General features: G+C 46.9%; 1 protein-coding gene and 1 long non-coding RNA gene across 3 annotated transcripts in view; one reads left to right on the top strand and one right to left on the bottom strand.

Moving 5' to 3' along the window:
• Window positions 1–456: 456 nt before the first annotated feature.
• Window positions 457–5,336, bottom strand: LOC140509752 (uncharacterized). The gene is made up of 3 exons (XR_011968905.1): window positions 5,031–5,336; window positions 2,702–2,822; window positions 457–1,574 (listed from the first exon to the last, which is right to left on the bottom strand). It is a non-coding gene; the product is annotated as an uncharacterized lncRNA (long non-coding RNA).
• Window positions 5,337–10,684: 5,348 nt separating this feature from the next.
• Window positions 10,685–13,511, top strand: part of CSTPP1 (centriolar satellite-associated tubulin polyglutamylase complex regulator 1) — a 172,989-nt gene continuing 170,162 nt past the window's right edge. For both annotated transcript variants that reach the window (XM_072617650.1, XM_072617649.1), the window contains exon 1: window positions 10,685–11,781. In XM_072617650.1, the coding sequence (XP_072473751.1) occupies window positions 11,463–11,781 (319 nt within the window). In that variant the 5' untranslated portion in view covers window positions 10,685–11,462. The remainder of the gene's footprint in view (window positions 11,782–13,511) is intronic.

Genomic DNA, 13,511 nt, shown 5'->3' with positions numbered 1-13,511 from the left:
CTCTCTTTCCCCCCCTCTCCCCCCCTCCATCTCTCTCCCTTCCTCTCCCTCCCCCCCCCCCCATTCATTGGCTTTTACATGCCCTGGGCTCCAGCCAAAGCGCAGTCACTCCCTGTCCCTGCACCATCCTATGCCTCGGATGTCCTTGCTCTCACATTTCTATCTTCTAGTCTTCACTATTCCGCTCACATCTGAATGTCCTCTGCTCTATGAAACCTTCCCTGATTACAGGTAGCTACAGACGATTTCTCCTTCCTCTAAACTCCCAAGACCCTTTGTACCTCTTCTAGACACTTGCATTCTTCTTAAAATTTATACTGATTTCGGTTGGGTTGTTCTGCGTCACCGTCAGCTTCCAAGAACCTCGAGCTGTGCCCCCCAAGTCCTCTCTCGTCACAAATGGCAACAGTTTACAGGAATAATAATTGATACTTACACAGCACTTTAAGGGTTGTAGAGAACTTTATAGATATCTCCTCCTTTGACAATTCAACAAAATCAGTCAGCCAAAAGGCATCTATGAAGTGCCTGCCATGTTACAGGCACCATGCCAGGAACCGGGCTGCAAAGATAGAACTGAAGCAATTTTTGCCTTCTGGGAACTTCCATCCTGTGGGAGCAGACAGAACAGACACGCAGGGATTTGGCAGGAGAGGGCAACAGCAGCTGGTCAGAAAGGTCCTCAGGGAGGACTTTGAGGAGAGTCTTGAAGGAGGCGTGGATTCTGCGAGGTGGAGACAAGGAAAGGGAGCGCCCCATACCCGTGCAAAGGTTCCCCCAGACACTAAGTGGTGCGCTTTGTATGAGGAACAGTAAGCGGGTTGTTTGTCAAGGGTGGCTGAATTAGGCTGGAAAGGTAGGTTGAGGCTAGGTTATAAAAGGCTTTAAATGCCTAACCAGCACAGTGCCTGGGACTGACAGTATATGTAATAATAGAGACCCGTAGTCTACTCTTTCCCTACTAATTAATTACAAGTTATCTGCAACCAGAATTAGACTTTGGGTCTAATCTGAAATTTGTTGTCTTTCATTGTTTTTCCCTTACATCGTTATAGTTGCTGTGTATGAAGGGTAGCGGATAGCTCTGGTTCCATCTTTCTAAAGCCAGCCAGGCTATGTTGGCCCCTCAGGGCTCGAGGGCACCTTAAGAGGTTTGTGGGGATATTTCTTTTCTTCTGCCATGGGCTCAAGCTCCCTCTAGCTGGATCTAGCCCCTCATTGTTATGCCTTAGTGACTTTTTAACATCAACTAACATTTACAAAGAGACATATACTACAACGAAATGGCAAAAATTCAAGTACAAACACTTTCCCCAGTACCTTGGGACACACGCTCCCTTCCTTCTACCACCTCCACCTTCCATGTCAGTAGACTCTAACTTCCTATATAGTATCGGCCCCACCCAGTTCACACTGAGATGGGGCATCGCCGCTGCATGAGTCCTTGTCTGTGCCACCACTGGGCTGGGTTACCAATGTGGAGATGGTTACAAAACCTCAATTTTAGGAACTCCAGACCCTTCTCTCTCCTGATCTTTGGAAATTCCCAAGACGAGAGACTTCAATCTTCTCACCTGGATCAGAAAAGAACAAGACGGGGATGGGGGTGGGGTGGGGGGTGGGGTGGGTGTCTGAGGACTCTTCCTGTTACAGTATTACCTTTTGCCAGATGCTGCTAGCAAAGGAATCTGGTCATGAGTAAAGCAGCTGAAGGACCAGTTGTGACTGAGGAAATGGTCCAGTGGGGTTAAACTGAAGCTGACCCAGCCATTTCAAAGATGCTCCTAGTCCCAGCTACTCAGCCACTTGAAAAAAGGCTCCTCCCCGACCACATGGTTAGCAGACGGGAACTAGTTATACAAGGTCTACACATGTTCCACAGTCTCTGGAAGGTACCTCCATTTCATGTCATCACAACTCTCCCGGAAGCCAGATTCTCAGCCACTTGGGGAGATGACATCAGCTAAGCAAGCCGATGGGGTCTGTGCTCGTGTGCCAGACCCCTGTTACTGGGATACTTGTTCTCCTCTCTCCTTTCTTTGTTTCATATGATGGAGGCAAAATATAGGGATGGGGGAGGTGTCTCAGAATGTGTAGGCAAGTGACATAAGCAAGGTTTCATTTCAGCAATGGAGCCCAGTTTAGTAGACCTCTCAACTTAAAAAGCTGCTCCCTGTTGATCAAGACAAACACATCTTCCCATTCCCCACTCCCTCTGAATTCCTCATAGTCATCATTTTAATGGCACAATAACATTCCTTTACATTCATGTGTCCCAAACCTGTTCAAACATTCCCCAGTCAATGGGTGCCCACTTTGTCTCCTGTGTGCCCTTGTATTCTATTTCACATTCGACATTTCGGTATACTTTTCCTACACCCCCCTGACTATAGCGTTAACCCCTTAAGGGAAAGGATTGAGTCTTCATTCTACCTTGAGTGCCTACTTAGAACAGTTGCTTGTCCATGGTAGGCATTTGACATATTTTTTAAAAAATTTAATTGAATTCTTTTCAATAAACACAAATCTCTTTTCATTCCCTCCTACCTCTCTCCCACAGCTGAAGAGAAAAAAAGAAAACAAAAAAACTTATAACAATTAATAAATGTTGGGTAAAAGCTCCTACTTCTGGAGTCTCCTTCCCCGCTGTTGAGTTTTTCCCATTCCTTTTGTTAAAGAGCCAGAGATGCCCTCGACAAACCTGCTGTTTTCGTCTGTTTCCCGGTGTTTCCCTTCCTTGATCGCTGTCATCGACTTTTCCCCTTCTCAGCTCCATGGGCTTATCTTTTCTGATGCGTTGGCTCCCCTGGCTGAGGGTCTGGCTGTTTCCAGAAATAAGATATTGTGATGACGATATTTAGAAAGCCCCAAGGAATCCATCTTAATTCAAGGCCATCATTTTCTCTTGCCCTGAATGTCCAGAGAGGCCACAACAAACACCTGACTGTAACAGCCTGCTTGTGTTTTCATTCCCTGTCAGCCCTGTGTCTCACCAGGGCTGTTACTTCCCCCCCCCCCCCCCTGCCCATTAGACCAATGATAGAAGAGAAATCTAAAAGTAGTTAGTCCTCAGGAAAAAACAAGCAGCATTTTGGGAGGTCACCACTTCTGCTTAAAAAAGGCACTAGGCTTGTTCAACCCACACTAAAATCAGGTTAATGCTGGGCTATGCAGGGTATCCTTAACTTCTCTTTGATACAGAGATAGGGCAGCAACCCTCGCCCACAGCCCTACTGGACTGCCAAATGCCTTCAGAGCTAGACAGACAGGCCTACTAGATGGGGGTCTTAAGGAACGTAATGGGAGGGACAGGACTGCAAGGGCTGCAGGGATGACATCTTGTTCTATTTAGCATTCTTTGAGTCATTAACAGCCGGGCGCCACTGGTGCTGAAAGTTATCATTATTATAACCACAGATGGGTTAATGTCCAAACAAAGCTGTCTTCCTGGAGCGATGGGTTCCGAGCCCCACCACACAGTCCCAGGGGCAGCAGCTCCTGGGCCCCAGGACCAGTGCCTAACAAATACCATGGTGTTGAAGGGTAGACCTTAACTCCAAATCCTCTTCTCTTGTCTCTGAGGTTCCAGCTGCTAGCTGGGCAGGGGCCATGGTTTAAAAACAACAAAAATACATCCCAGCAATCTCTTAAAAAAAATGAGGCTGTCTGGCTCACTGACCAGACCACTAGTCTGGGAGCTGAGAGATCTGGGTTCTAAGTCTAGTTCTCCCACTGACTCAAGGGATGTCCTTCGATGAGTCACTTCCTTGCTTTGTTTCCAGCATTAAAAAATACAGGCAGTAATAGCTATCATTTACATAGCCCTTTAAAGTTTGAGGAATGCTTTACAAATTTTCTGTCATGTGATCCTCACAACAACCCAATAAGTTATACCCATTTTACAGATGAGGAAACTGAGGCAGGCAGCAGTTCAGTGACTGGCCCAGGGACACAAAAGCTACTAAGTGGGTGAGGTGGGATTTGAACTTGGGTGTTCCTGACACTGTATCCACTGTACCACCTAAAAAAGTACTGAGTTCAGAATCAGTGAACCTGGGTTCAAATCCAAACTTTTCTATTTCCTACTCATGTCACCTTATGCAAGGCATTGTGACTCAGTAAACCTCAGTTTCTTCACCTGTAAAACGAGAAGGGAATGGATTAGATGGCCGTTAAGGTGCCTTCTAGCTCTAAACGTGTGATCCTCTGACCTACCCTGATTCCACAAAGATTTTATGAGGATGAATACAATTAGATCATAACTCTGTACAATTATTACCATTAATTAATTAATTTCATTACTACTAATTTCATTTTACAGGATGATTGCTTCTCCAAGATGCTGTAGAGGGAAGGATTATGATTTTGGCATGAGTGGAACAGATGGGCTCTGAGATTCTGTGAAATCATCAGGATTCATAAACCATTATTATAAGATCATAGACTGAGGGGGACTTCAGAAGTCATCCAACTCAACTAACTCATTTTACAGATAAGGAAACTGAGGCTCAGAGAGATCAAGTGATTTGTTTGAGGTCACACAGCTGGGAATTAGCAGAGACAGGATTAGAATCCAGGTCTCCTGTTTGGCAGCTGAGTGGCACAGTGGATAGAGCCACACCTGGAGTCAGGAAGACCTGAGTTCAGACACTTACCAGTTGCCTGACCCTAGGCAATTCACTTCAGCCTGTTGGCCTCAGTTTCTTCATCTGTAAAACGAGCTGGAGAAAGAAATGGCAAACCACTAATGTATCTTTGCCAAGAAAATCCCAAATGGGGGCATGACCGAACAACACGAAGGATAAATCCAGGATTTATAGGATAATAGACTGATCGCTGGAAGGGACTTAAGAAGTTATCTAGTCCAAACCTTTCATTGTACAAGTTGAGGAAAGTACAAATTCACAGAGGTATGTAGAGGGAGAATCGAGCTTTGAACGCACATTCTATAAATGCAAATCCATTCCCCATTTTTGCTCTTATCTTGTTAACAATCAATCCCACGAAGGAAACTTAAGGAATAGTTATACCAGCATTTATCGAGGGGTGGGAGTGGTCTGGGAAGAGGACAGAAGCTGACCAGTTTGGAGGATTTAATCTCAAGCCCCGTCTTAGTAAATGCTGTTAGAATGTAGAAGCTTCTCTTGGTTTGGTCCGTCCCTGCTCCTGAGCTGGACCTGAAACCAGGACACAGAGGAGAAGAGAAGGAATAAGCAGACAGTTTCAAACAGAAGGTGACCTATTTTCCTGGGGAGAATTAGGAAGTTTGAGAATCTTCACTGGAGGAGTCACGAACTCCCTTCACCATATAAATGAAAGAGAGCCTTTTGCTCTATTTCTTGAGAAGCTGGTAGCCAGGGAAGTCCCAGGTGTGTGTTTGTTTACTGTCAGGACTGGTCAAGTGTTCAGTGGGGACCTGTGTGTGTAAGACTGGTTTCAAGAGAGTAAGTGTATGAATGAGCTTGTGAGTGACTGTTTATATGTATGTTTGTCTGTGTTCATGGAAGAGAGAGACAGACAAAGAAAGGAGAGAGGCAGGGTAAGGGGTTCCATGGCACTAGAAATCTGGATGAGCATAATGGAGGCCATAGATTTCCAGCCTTTCATTCTCTATAATTTGGTCTCATCTAAGCCTATTATACTGAAGCTAGAGAAAAGTTAGGCTTAGAGGGGCTGATGATTCAGGACTAAAGGGTCAACCTCCTTCCTACAGGGGGAAGAAGTTGAATTTAAAGTCAAAAGACCTGAGTTTGACTCCCAGCTCAGCTTTTTATTAAATTCTATGCTATTGTTCAGTTATTTTTCAGTCATATCTGACTCTCTGTGACCCCATTTGGAGTTTTCTTAGCAAAGACACTGGAGTGGTTCACCATTTCCTTCTCTAGCTCATTTTACAGAGGAGGAACTGAGGCAAAGTAAGTATCTGAGGCTGGATTTGAATTTGGGAAGATGTCTTCCTCACTCCAAGCAGGGTACTCTATCTACTATGCCATGTAGCTGCCCCTCATTAGCTCTACAACTCTGAGCAAATCACTTGGCCTCTCTTGGCCTCCATTTCCTCATCTGGCAAATTAAGGAGTTGGAGTAGCTTAGGGGTTCTTACCCTTTTCAGTGTCATGGACCCTTCTGGCAGTCACTTTGGTGAAGCCTGATGACCCTTTCTCAGAATCATGTATTTCAATGAAAAATAAAATATACAAGATCACAAAGGAAACCAATTATATTGAAATAAAAATGTAATTTTTCCCTCTACCAAGTTTATAGACCTTTTGGGGATCTGTGGATCCCAGGTTAAGAATCTCCAGACTAGGTATCTCCTGTGAACTTTGAAGGATGAGGAAGGGAAATAAACAAAGCAGAGAGAATAAGTGGAGAGACCCTGCCTTACTAACCTTTGACCTATTTATATTTTGAGTATAGGGATGGAGAGCAGGTAAATAGGTGGTGATTTTTGCTATTTTGGGGAGCTGGGTTAGTGTTATAAGGAAGAGATTACCAATGCATGTGGAGAGGTGACTAAGAGGAGCATGGTCAATTTGGAAAGGTTAGAGGATGAGGCCTTTGTTCAGACTTTGAAGATATGTCCCAATTGAAAGTATGAACACCCTCCACTGACAACATTTTTGGTGATTTTCAAGGGCATTTCAAGGACAACCCTTTGCCCTGGGTTCTTGTTGGACCACTAGCACCATTTTGGAGAAGATGGACTGAGTCGTTGCTTTTGGGGATGACTGATCAAATCCCAAATCTGAGTTGATGTAGATCTGAACTGTACCCTTGAACTTGACCTTTAAAGAAAAATAGATACAGATCTGTAGAGTACAAAGACCAAAGATGAGAGACTCCCCAAGATCAAACTTGGATTGTGTAAATCCATAGTCGGTATCCTGGGGCCCAGTTACATCTGTGGATCCTTGATAAGGATGCCCATTAACTGCGAATCTACAGAAAGGAGTTTGTTTATCTTTTTAGAAGCTCCATTCTCCCTTTTCAGGGGGCAGATTTTGCTGTTTTTGAATTTTTCTTTTTGTTGTTTCTTACATTTTATTTTACCTCTTTATTGATCTTGTTTTTGCTTTAAAATTACTATTTGTTAGTAAAAAAAAAATAGTGCACAGCGCAGAACAAAAGAAAACTCACAAGGAAGCAAAGATAGACAGATCTCAACACAAAGTGTTGGTTTTCTTGAAAATGAAAATTTATTGTTACATAGTTTGAATCCTCTCATGTTCTGCGATGCACATGACATCCTTTTTTCTTTCTTTGTATTTAAGTTTCAAGGTTTAAGTTTATGATACATTTTTCCGTTTCTCTATTCTGTATTTATGTTCTGGTGTTGGAGTCTAAAATAAAATTTTAAAAAAATTAAAAATTAAAAAAATTACTATTTATTTCTTGGATTCAGGCAGTCTTTTAGAAACCAAGGAAGGGATAAGCCTAGGAGAGTATAGTGCAAATATTTGTTGGGGGCAAGCATAAACAACGAGGCTGGCCTCCCTCCATCATAGAAAGTCTGCATCTTTGCAAAGGACTGTTAATTTGGAGAGCTGAGATGAAGGTCCTGTAGAGAAGATTTTGCCACAGTTATGGACTCTTAGGGAACAAAGGCATTGCTACGAGAGAGCTGTTCAGCACCAGGACCTTGAAAGAGCCCAGAGCAATGTCCAAAATTGAGTCTGGAGAACCTGATGTGATTTGCAGGGACTGCAAATGTTAACTGAGGGGAGAATGTAGAAAGTATGACCAGGGACACCCTGGTTAACTTAGCAAGGTAAAAGGAAGAGGTCTTTGTTCCGACAGAGACTAAGGTGGAAAGATGAGCAAAGGAAGAGGGCTGTAGACAGGCATTAGATTTGTGTTCTTGGGGTGGGAGTAGGGGGAAGTTATTTTTATGAGGACTCTTCCCTCATGTAACTTCAGCCAAAGAAATGACAGCAATGGAAAAGTAATGGCAGAAAGGTCAAGGACTCCCTGAAGGGTAACCCTGTAACCCCAGGAGACCACAGAAAGGACAATAGTGGAGTAATGGCAACTCTTGGACCTGAAGACAAGAGGGAAGTTCCCACGCTGTTTCCTGGAGAAAATTGGATTTCCTGGACAAGGCTAAGTTCTCTGACCAAGTAGAAGAATTCTGAGACCAAGTGGTAGCCACAATGGAGTCTAAAAGTGATCTAAAAGCAGCAAGAGACAGAGTCATGATGTGGAGAGAGAAACCTTGACCTTGCCCTCCACTTGTAATGTGAACTATGTGGAATGTGCAGGTCTGAAGAAAGAGGGTGATGTTCCAAAAGCCCTAAGCTTTCTTTTCCTGGGAGACCTCCAGTATAAAGGAGTGCAACATGCTGAGATGACTGTCCCTAGGACAGTTGGGTCTTGTTAAAGAAGGAAAGAGGGTTTTTTGACTATTTATGGAGTTAGATGTGAGGCCTTTGGGGGAAATTTTCATTTTCTATCAGGTGAAATCAATCCTGTCCTGTATTTAAGCAATACTGTTAACCTAAGGGATTCTATGGAAACTTACCTTTTCTGTAGAGACCTACACACGAGCTATAAAAATAGTCAAATTCTAGGGAAATCTTAGGTGGTGGTATGAACCAGAGAGTAGATGACTAAGCCCACTCTCTGTAAACCAAGATCTGGAGTTCTGGGTCACACCTTACATAGACATCCCCATTTATAAGTTCTTATAAGAAAGAATGGAGGAATTTTTTGGTGAATGAAGAGGGGACCCACTGACTGGGGACCCCATCAAATAAGACATTCTCACACTTAGAGAAGCCTCATTTATCTGGAGTCATGTCCAGTTTAGGGCATCCCAAATTAGAAAGGGCATTGAGGAACCAGAGAGCACCTAAAGGCGTGACCAGGACAGTGAAAGGTCTTAAGCTCATGCCCTTTGAGGGCCAATTAGGGGTATTTAATCTGGAGAAGAGAAGACTTGGGATAGGAGGCATGACAGTGGTCCATAAGCTTTTGAAGAGTTGTCACATGGAAGAAGGAAGAGATCTGTTCTGCTTGGCCCAAGTTAGAGAGGAAGAGTTCAGACTGATGTAAGGAGAAATCATTAGAACTATCCAAGAGAGAAATGGGTTCTCTTGGGTAGCACCAGGAATCTTCAAACAAAGGCTGAATGGCCACTTGTTGACCAGGTTGCAGAGAGGATTCTTTTTCATATATGGGCGAGTTTCACTGGCCCAGTCAACTTTCAGCTCTAAATCTCTTATGCTATATTCCTAATTCAGCATCCCCATGGGTGCAACAGGAAAATGCCGATAGAATTCAGAGAAGGGAAAGGAGCAAATGCAAGGCAGAATAAAGGGTGGGCGAAAGTAGGGAATAGTTATGGGGTTTAGGAATTTAGGGTATGAGGACCAGCAAGTATCATTTGCAGGGTGGGAAGGCCGGGGAAGCACAGAATTGGTAATGGAGAGCTCAGTGGGCTACCAGGGTGTCAGGGTTCCAATCCTAGCTTGGCCACTAAGGCTGCATCATCTGGGGCAGCTTACTTCCCTTCTCTGAGGCTTGGGGAGTATTGGATTAGATGATTTTTAAAATCTCCTCCAGGCTTATAATTCACAATCTGGGTTTGGTACGAGAGAAAAAGTGACATATGTAGTCAAGGGACCTAGCTTCAAATGCTGAATCTGTTACTACTACCTTGTGACCTTAAGCAAGTCATTAATCTAGAAGTGAAGGGAAGGTAGAGGTCATCTAGTCCTCATTTTCCTGATGAAGACATTTGGAGAGATTAAAGCCCTTAACCAAGGACAGAGTTGGAAAATGGCAGAGCCAGGATTTGAATCCACATGCTTTGCCATCCTCTTTATTAGTCCATCTTCCTCACAAATGCCAAAATGATTTAAATTATTAAGCACAGGTGCAGGACGTTCATGTTACTCCTTAGCTTAAAAAGATCCACAGGTTCCCTGTTGCCTCTAGCAGACAAAACAAACTTCTTATCCTGGCATTCAAAGACCTTTGTAATCCGGTCCCAACCTCCCTTCTGAGGTTTATAATACATATATTCTACATCACTCTCACCTGTGCCTCCAAGAAGCTACAGCACGCAAACCATCTTGGCAGATGAGCTAAACCAGATGGAGGGTAACATGGTGAGTTGGCGGGGAGGGGTCTACCCAAGCAGAGTGGGCAGATGAGAACAATTTGTTCCAATAGCCACGAAGGGAGGTGAAGCAGGTGCTATAGGGAGACTCCCAAGCCATTCACTGCACCCACCCAGGTCATCACCAACTCTTGACTTGACAGTCTAGCCCTGGGACTCTGAGGACTCTGGAAGAGAGAGCGAGACTGACTCCTTTGTGCCACTTTACCTCACTTAAATCCAGCTCACACTCACATCAAGACCACCAGTGATATCACTGGCCCTCTTTGGAAGAACAAAGAACCAAGGAGCCTGGAGAGCTTTCCTCTCGTCCGGGGTCTGCAGTTACCTTCAAAGTCTGACCCGGAGACCACGTCCTCCTGAAGTCTCTCCTCATGTCACCCATTTCTCTTAGTTTCACTTTGTATTCAGTTTTATGTGCATGGGTCTTTTCCCTCCTCCAGACAATGCAAAGTCCATGGGGTAGGGAGGCTTCCTTCTTGTCTTCGCCCTGCACCCAGCCTAGGTATCACCCATAGCATAATCAATATCCAGCCTGCCATTCATTCATAGTTATTTTTCTTTGCCTCATTAAAGGGGCCATGCCCTGGCTACTTCTTAAACAGGCCTATTCACTGAATGGGCATTGCCTCACCCCAGGTGAGTACCTGAATAGGCCTTGGCCAAAGTCTCCCAGGGCATCCTGGGCCATCTACAGTCATCCTGATGAACATCTGGGCAGCGGGCCCAGATGGCTCAGGAGGAGAAGTGAGGCCGGTGACCTGCACAGACCTTGCCAAGGCCTCCCAGGGCATCCTGGGCCATCTACAGTCGTCCTGATGAACATCTGGGCAGCGGACCCAGATGGCTCTGGAGCAGAAGTGAGGCTGGGGACCTGCACAGACCTTGCCAAGGCCTCCCAGGGCATCCTGGGCCATCTACAGTCATCCTGATGAACATCTGGGCAGCGGACCCAGATGGCTCTGGAGCAGAAGTGAGGCCGGTGACCTGCACAGACCTTGCCAAGGCCTCCCAGGACTTCCTGGGCCATCTCCAGTCATCCTGATAAACATCTGGTCACTGGATTCAGATGGCTCTGGAGGAGAAGTGAGGCCAGGGACCTCCCTCGCTCAGACTCAAGTGTGAGCCGTGCCATCCCGCCTCTGATGGCCACGAAGGACGAACACAATGTTCTAACACACTCGCACGTATGTATATGGACACGGACACAGCTCTACTTGGGGCACCGTGGTCTCCTCCAATAGAATGGTAGCTTCTAGAAGGCACCCCTCCCCCCCATTTCTGTCTTCGGGTCCCAGGCTCCGAGCCCAGTTTGTGGTATGCAGCAGGTGCTTAATGAATGCTTGGGCCTGGAGGGGCCGAGCTCCCCCTGGGCCCCTTCCCTAGAAGGTGCCCGGCCCCACTGATTAGGCCCCAGGGCCTGGTCCCCGGGGCGGGCCCGAAGGCCTCCGGAACTCCCTGGGCCTGCTCCGAGTTGCCGCCCGGATCCCCTTCGCGTGAACCCGCCCCCCTCCTCCCTGCCCCGCCCCGCGCCCGGCTGGTTGCCATGGCAACGGGGACGGCGCTACGGAAGCCGAGAAGGCGGGGGCCCGCAGCCTCAGCTGGCCGGAAGATGCTGAGCCCCGATCGCCTAGCGCTGCCCGACTACGAGTATCTGGGTAGGAGCCGCGGCCGCGGGCGGGGGCGGGGCGGGGGCGAGGACCGACGGGGAAACCGAGGCCTCCTGACGGGCGTCGAGCGGGGGCGGCCCCCGGCTCACCCCGGCCTCTGACGGAGGAGAAGCGGAGGAAGCCGCCCTCCGGGAGGGCGGGCCCCGACGGGGCTCCGAAGGTCCCCCTTCCCCCCCTCCCCCCTTTCTGGAGAGCCCTGGGGCTGGGGTTGGGGGGCCTGGGTTCGGATCCTCGTCCCGCAGGACTTGGAGCCGGGGCCTTCTCCCTCGCTGCCTCAGTTTCCTCCTTTGTCCCTCCAGACGGCTGGCTGGGATGGTTGCTGCGGGCCAGCCCCGGGGCCCTCCCCACGCGAGGAGCGAGGGGGCGCCCACGGGCCCCCCAGCCCCAGGCCAGGCCCATTCGGGAGCTCAGGCTGTGGGGAGATTCAAACTCAGGGCCCCGGGCGGCCCCGGCCCCGGGGGCGGGCAGAAATCTTTCCCTAAAGGACTGTAAGGTTCTGTAAAGGCAGCCAGAGGGATGGCTGGAGTGCTGGGACCTGAGTTCCAATCCACCTTCAGACCCTGGCCAGCTGGCTTACCGTCTCCCAGCCTTAGTGTCTTCCTCGGTGAGAAGAGGGATCTGATCCCTGGGCCTCCAAGGCCCTTTATAGCTCTCAGCGTGTGATCTATGATCTTTTCAGATTACAAAGTATCTCCTCTGTGCAGTCTAGAAACAAGGCGATAAACAGTAAAGAAACAAAGTGTCACCCATGTGGCTGTTCTAGGACCTCCCCTCTCCTTCATAAGAGCTGGTACTTGGGGTTGATTCTTGTTTTTTCAGGCAATGCAGTGATAGCCTACTCTTAATGACCGCATTTTCTTGCAGTTTTCTTGTCAGAGATACTGGAGTGGTTTGCTGTTTCCTTCTCTAATTCATTTTACAGATGAGGAAACTAAGGCAAACAGAGTGAAGTGGCTTGCCCAGAGTCACACACTGTTTGAGGCCAGATTTAGTGTTTCTATGTAAATGACAGGAATACCCTTCCGGAAATTAATAGCTTTTGTTACCATCGTGTTTTTCCAGGTAACCATTTGTCTTTTTTCCCTAACAGTGTTTCATATCCAGGTCTGGAAAGCAGTCCTTTTCCCACTGAAACAGTGAGGATTTGGGACTAGGAGTTATGGCTTGATCCTTCTTAACATTGGAAGGATTCTCAAGGTTCCCTGATCTATGTACCTGCACAGGAATTTCTTCAGTGTCCCTGCAGCAGTCCTTTGAAGACTTCCAATGATGGGCAGCCCTCGCAGCTCTACAGATTAGGAAGTTTTTCCTTCTATTGAGATGAAATCTTCCTTCATCCTTTCTTGGTACACTTAGCTCTGCCCTCTGGGGCCAAGCATCCCAAGGCTGATGCTTCTTCCATAGGACAGCCTCTCAGATACTTTGAGGCCAGCTGTCACATTGCCCCTTAGTCTCCTCACCACCTACACCTGTTTTTCATCCAACGTGGTTTTGAGTCCTGCAGTCATTCTGGTTACTGTTCCCTGGAGCCAGACCTTCCTCAGATGTGATAGAACAGAGCAGAAAGGTGCTGATGCGGCCTAGCCAGGCTCATGTACAGGATGGCTCCCATCAGCCTTTCTGGATTCATTGCAGCCTACAATTGCCATGTTAGTGTATTTTTAAAATGTTGGTGATCTCATCGATGGAGACATGAACTCATTGACATTCATTATTCC

The sequence above is a fragment of the Notamacropus eugenii genome, chromosome 6, assembly GCF_028372415.1.
Source record: "Notamacropus eugenii isolate mMacEug1 chromosome 6, mMacEug1.pri_v2, whole genome shotgun sequence".
Lineage (NCBI taxonomy): Eukaryota > Metazoa > Chordata > Mammalia > Diprotodontia > Macropodidae > Notamacropus > Notamacropus eugenii.
The sequence above is the reverse complement of the archived record's forward strand: the minus strand, read 5'-3'. Positions and strand labels throughout refer to the sequence as shown.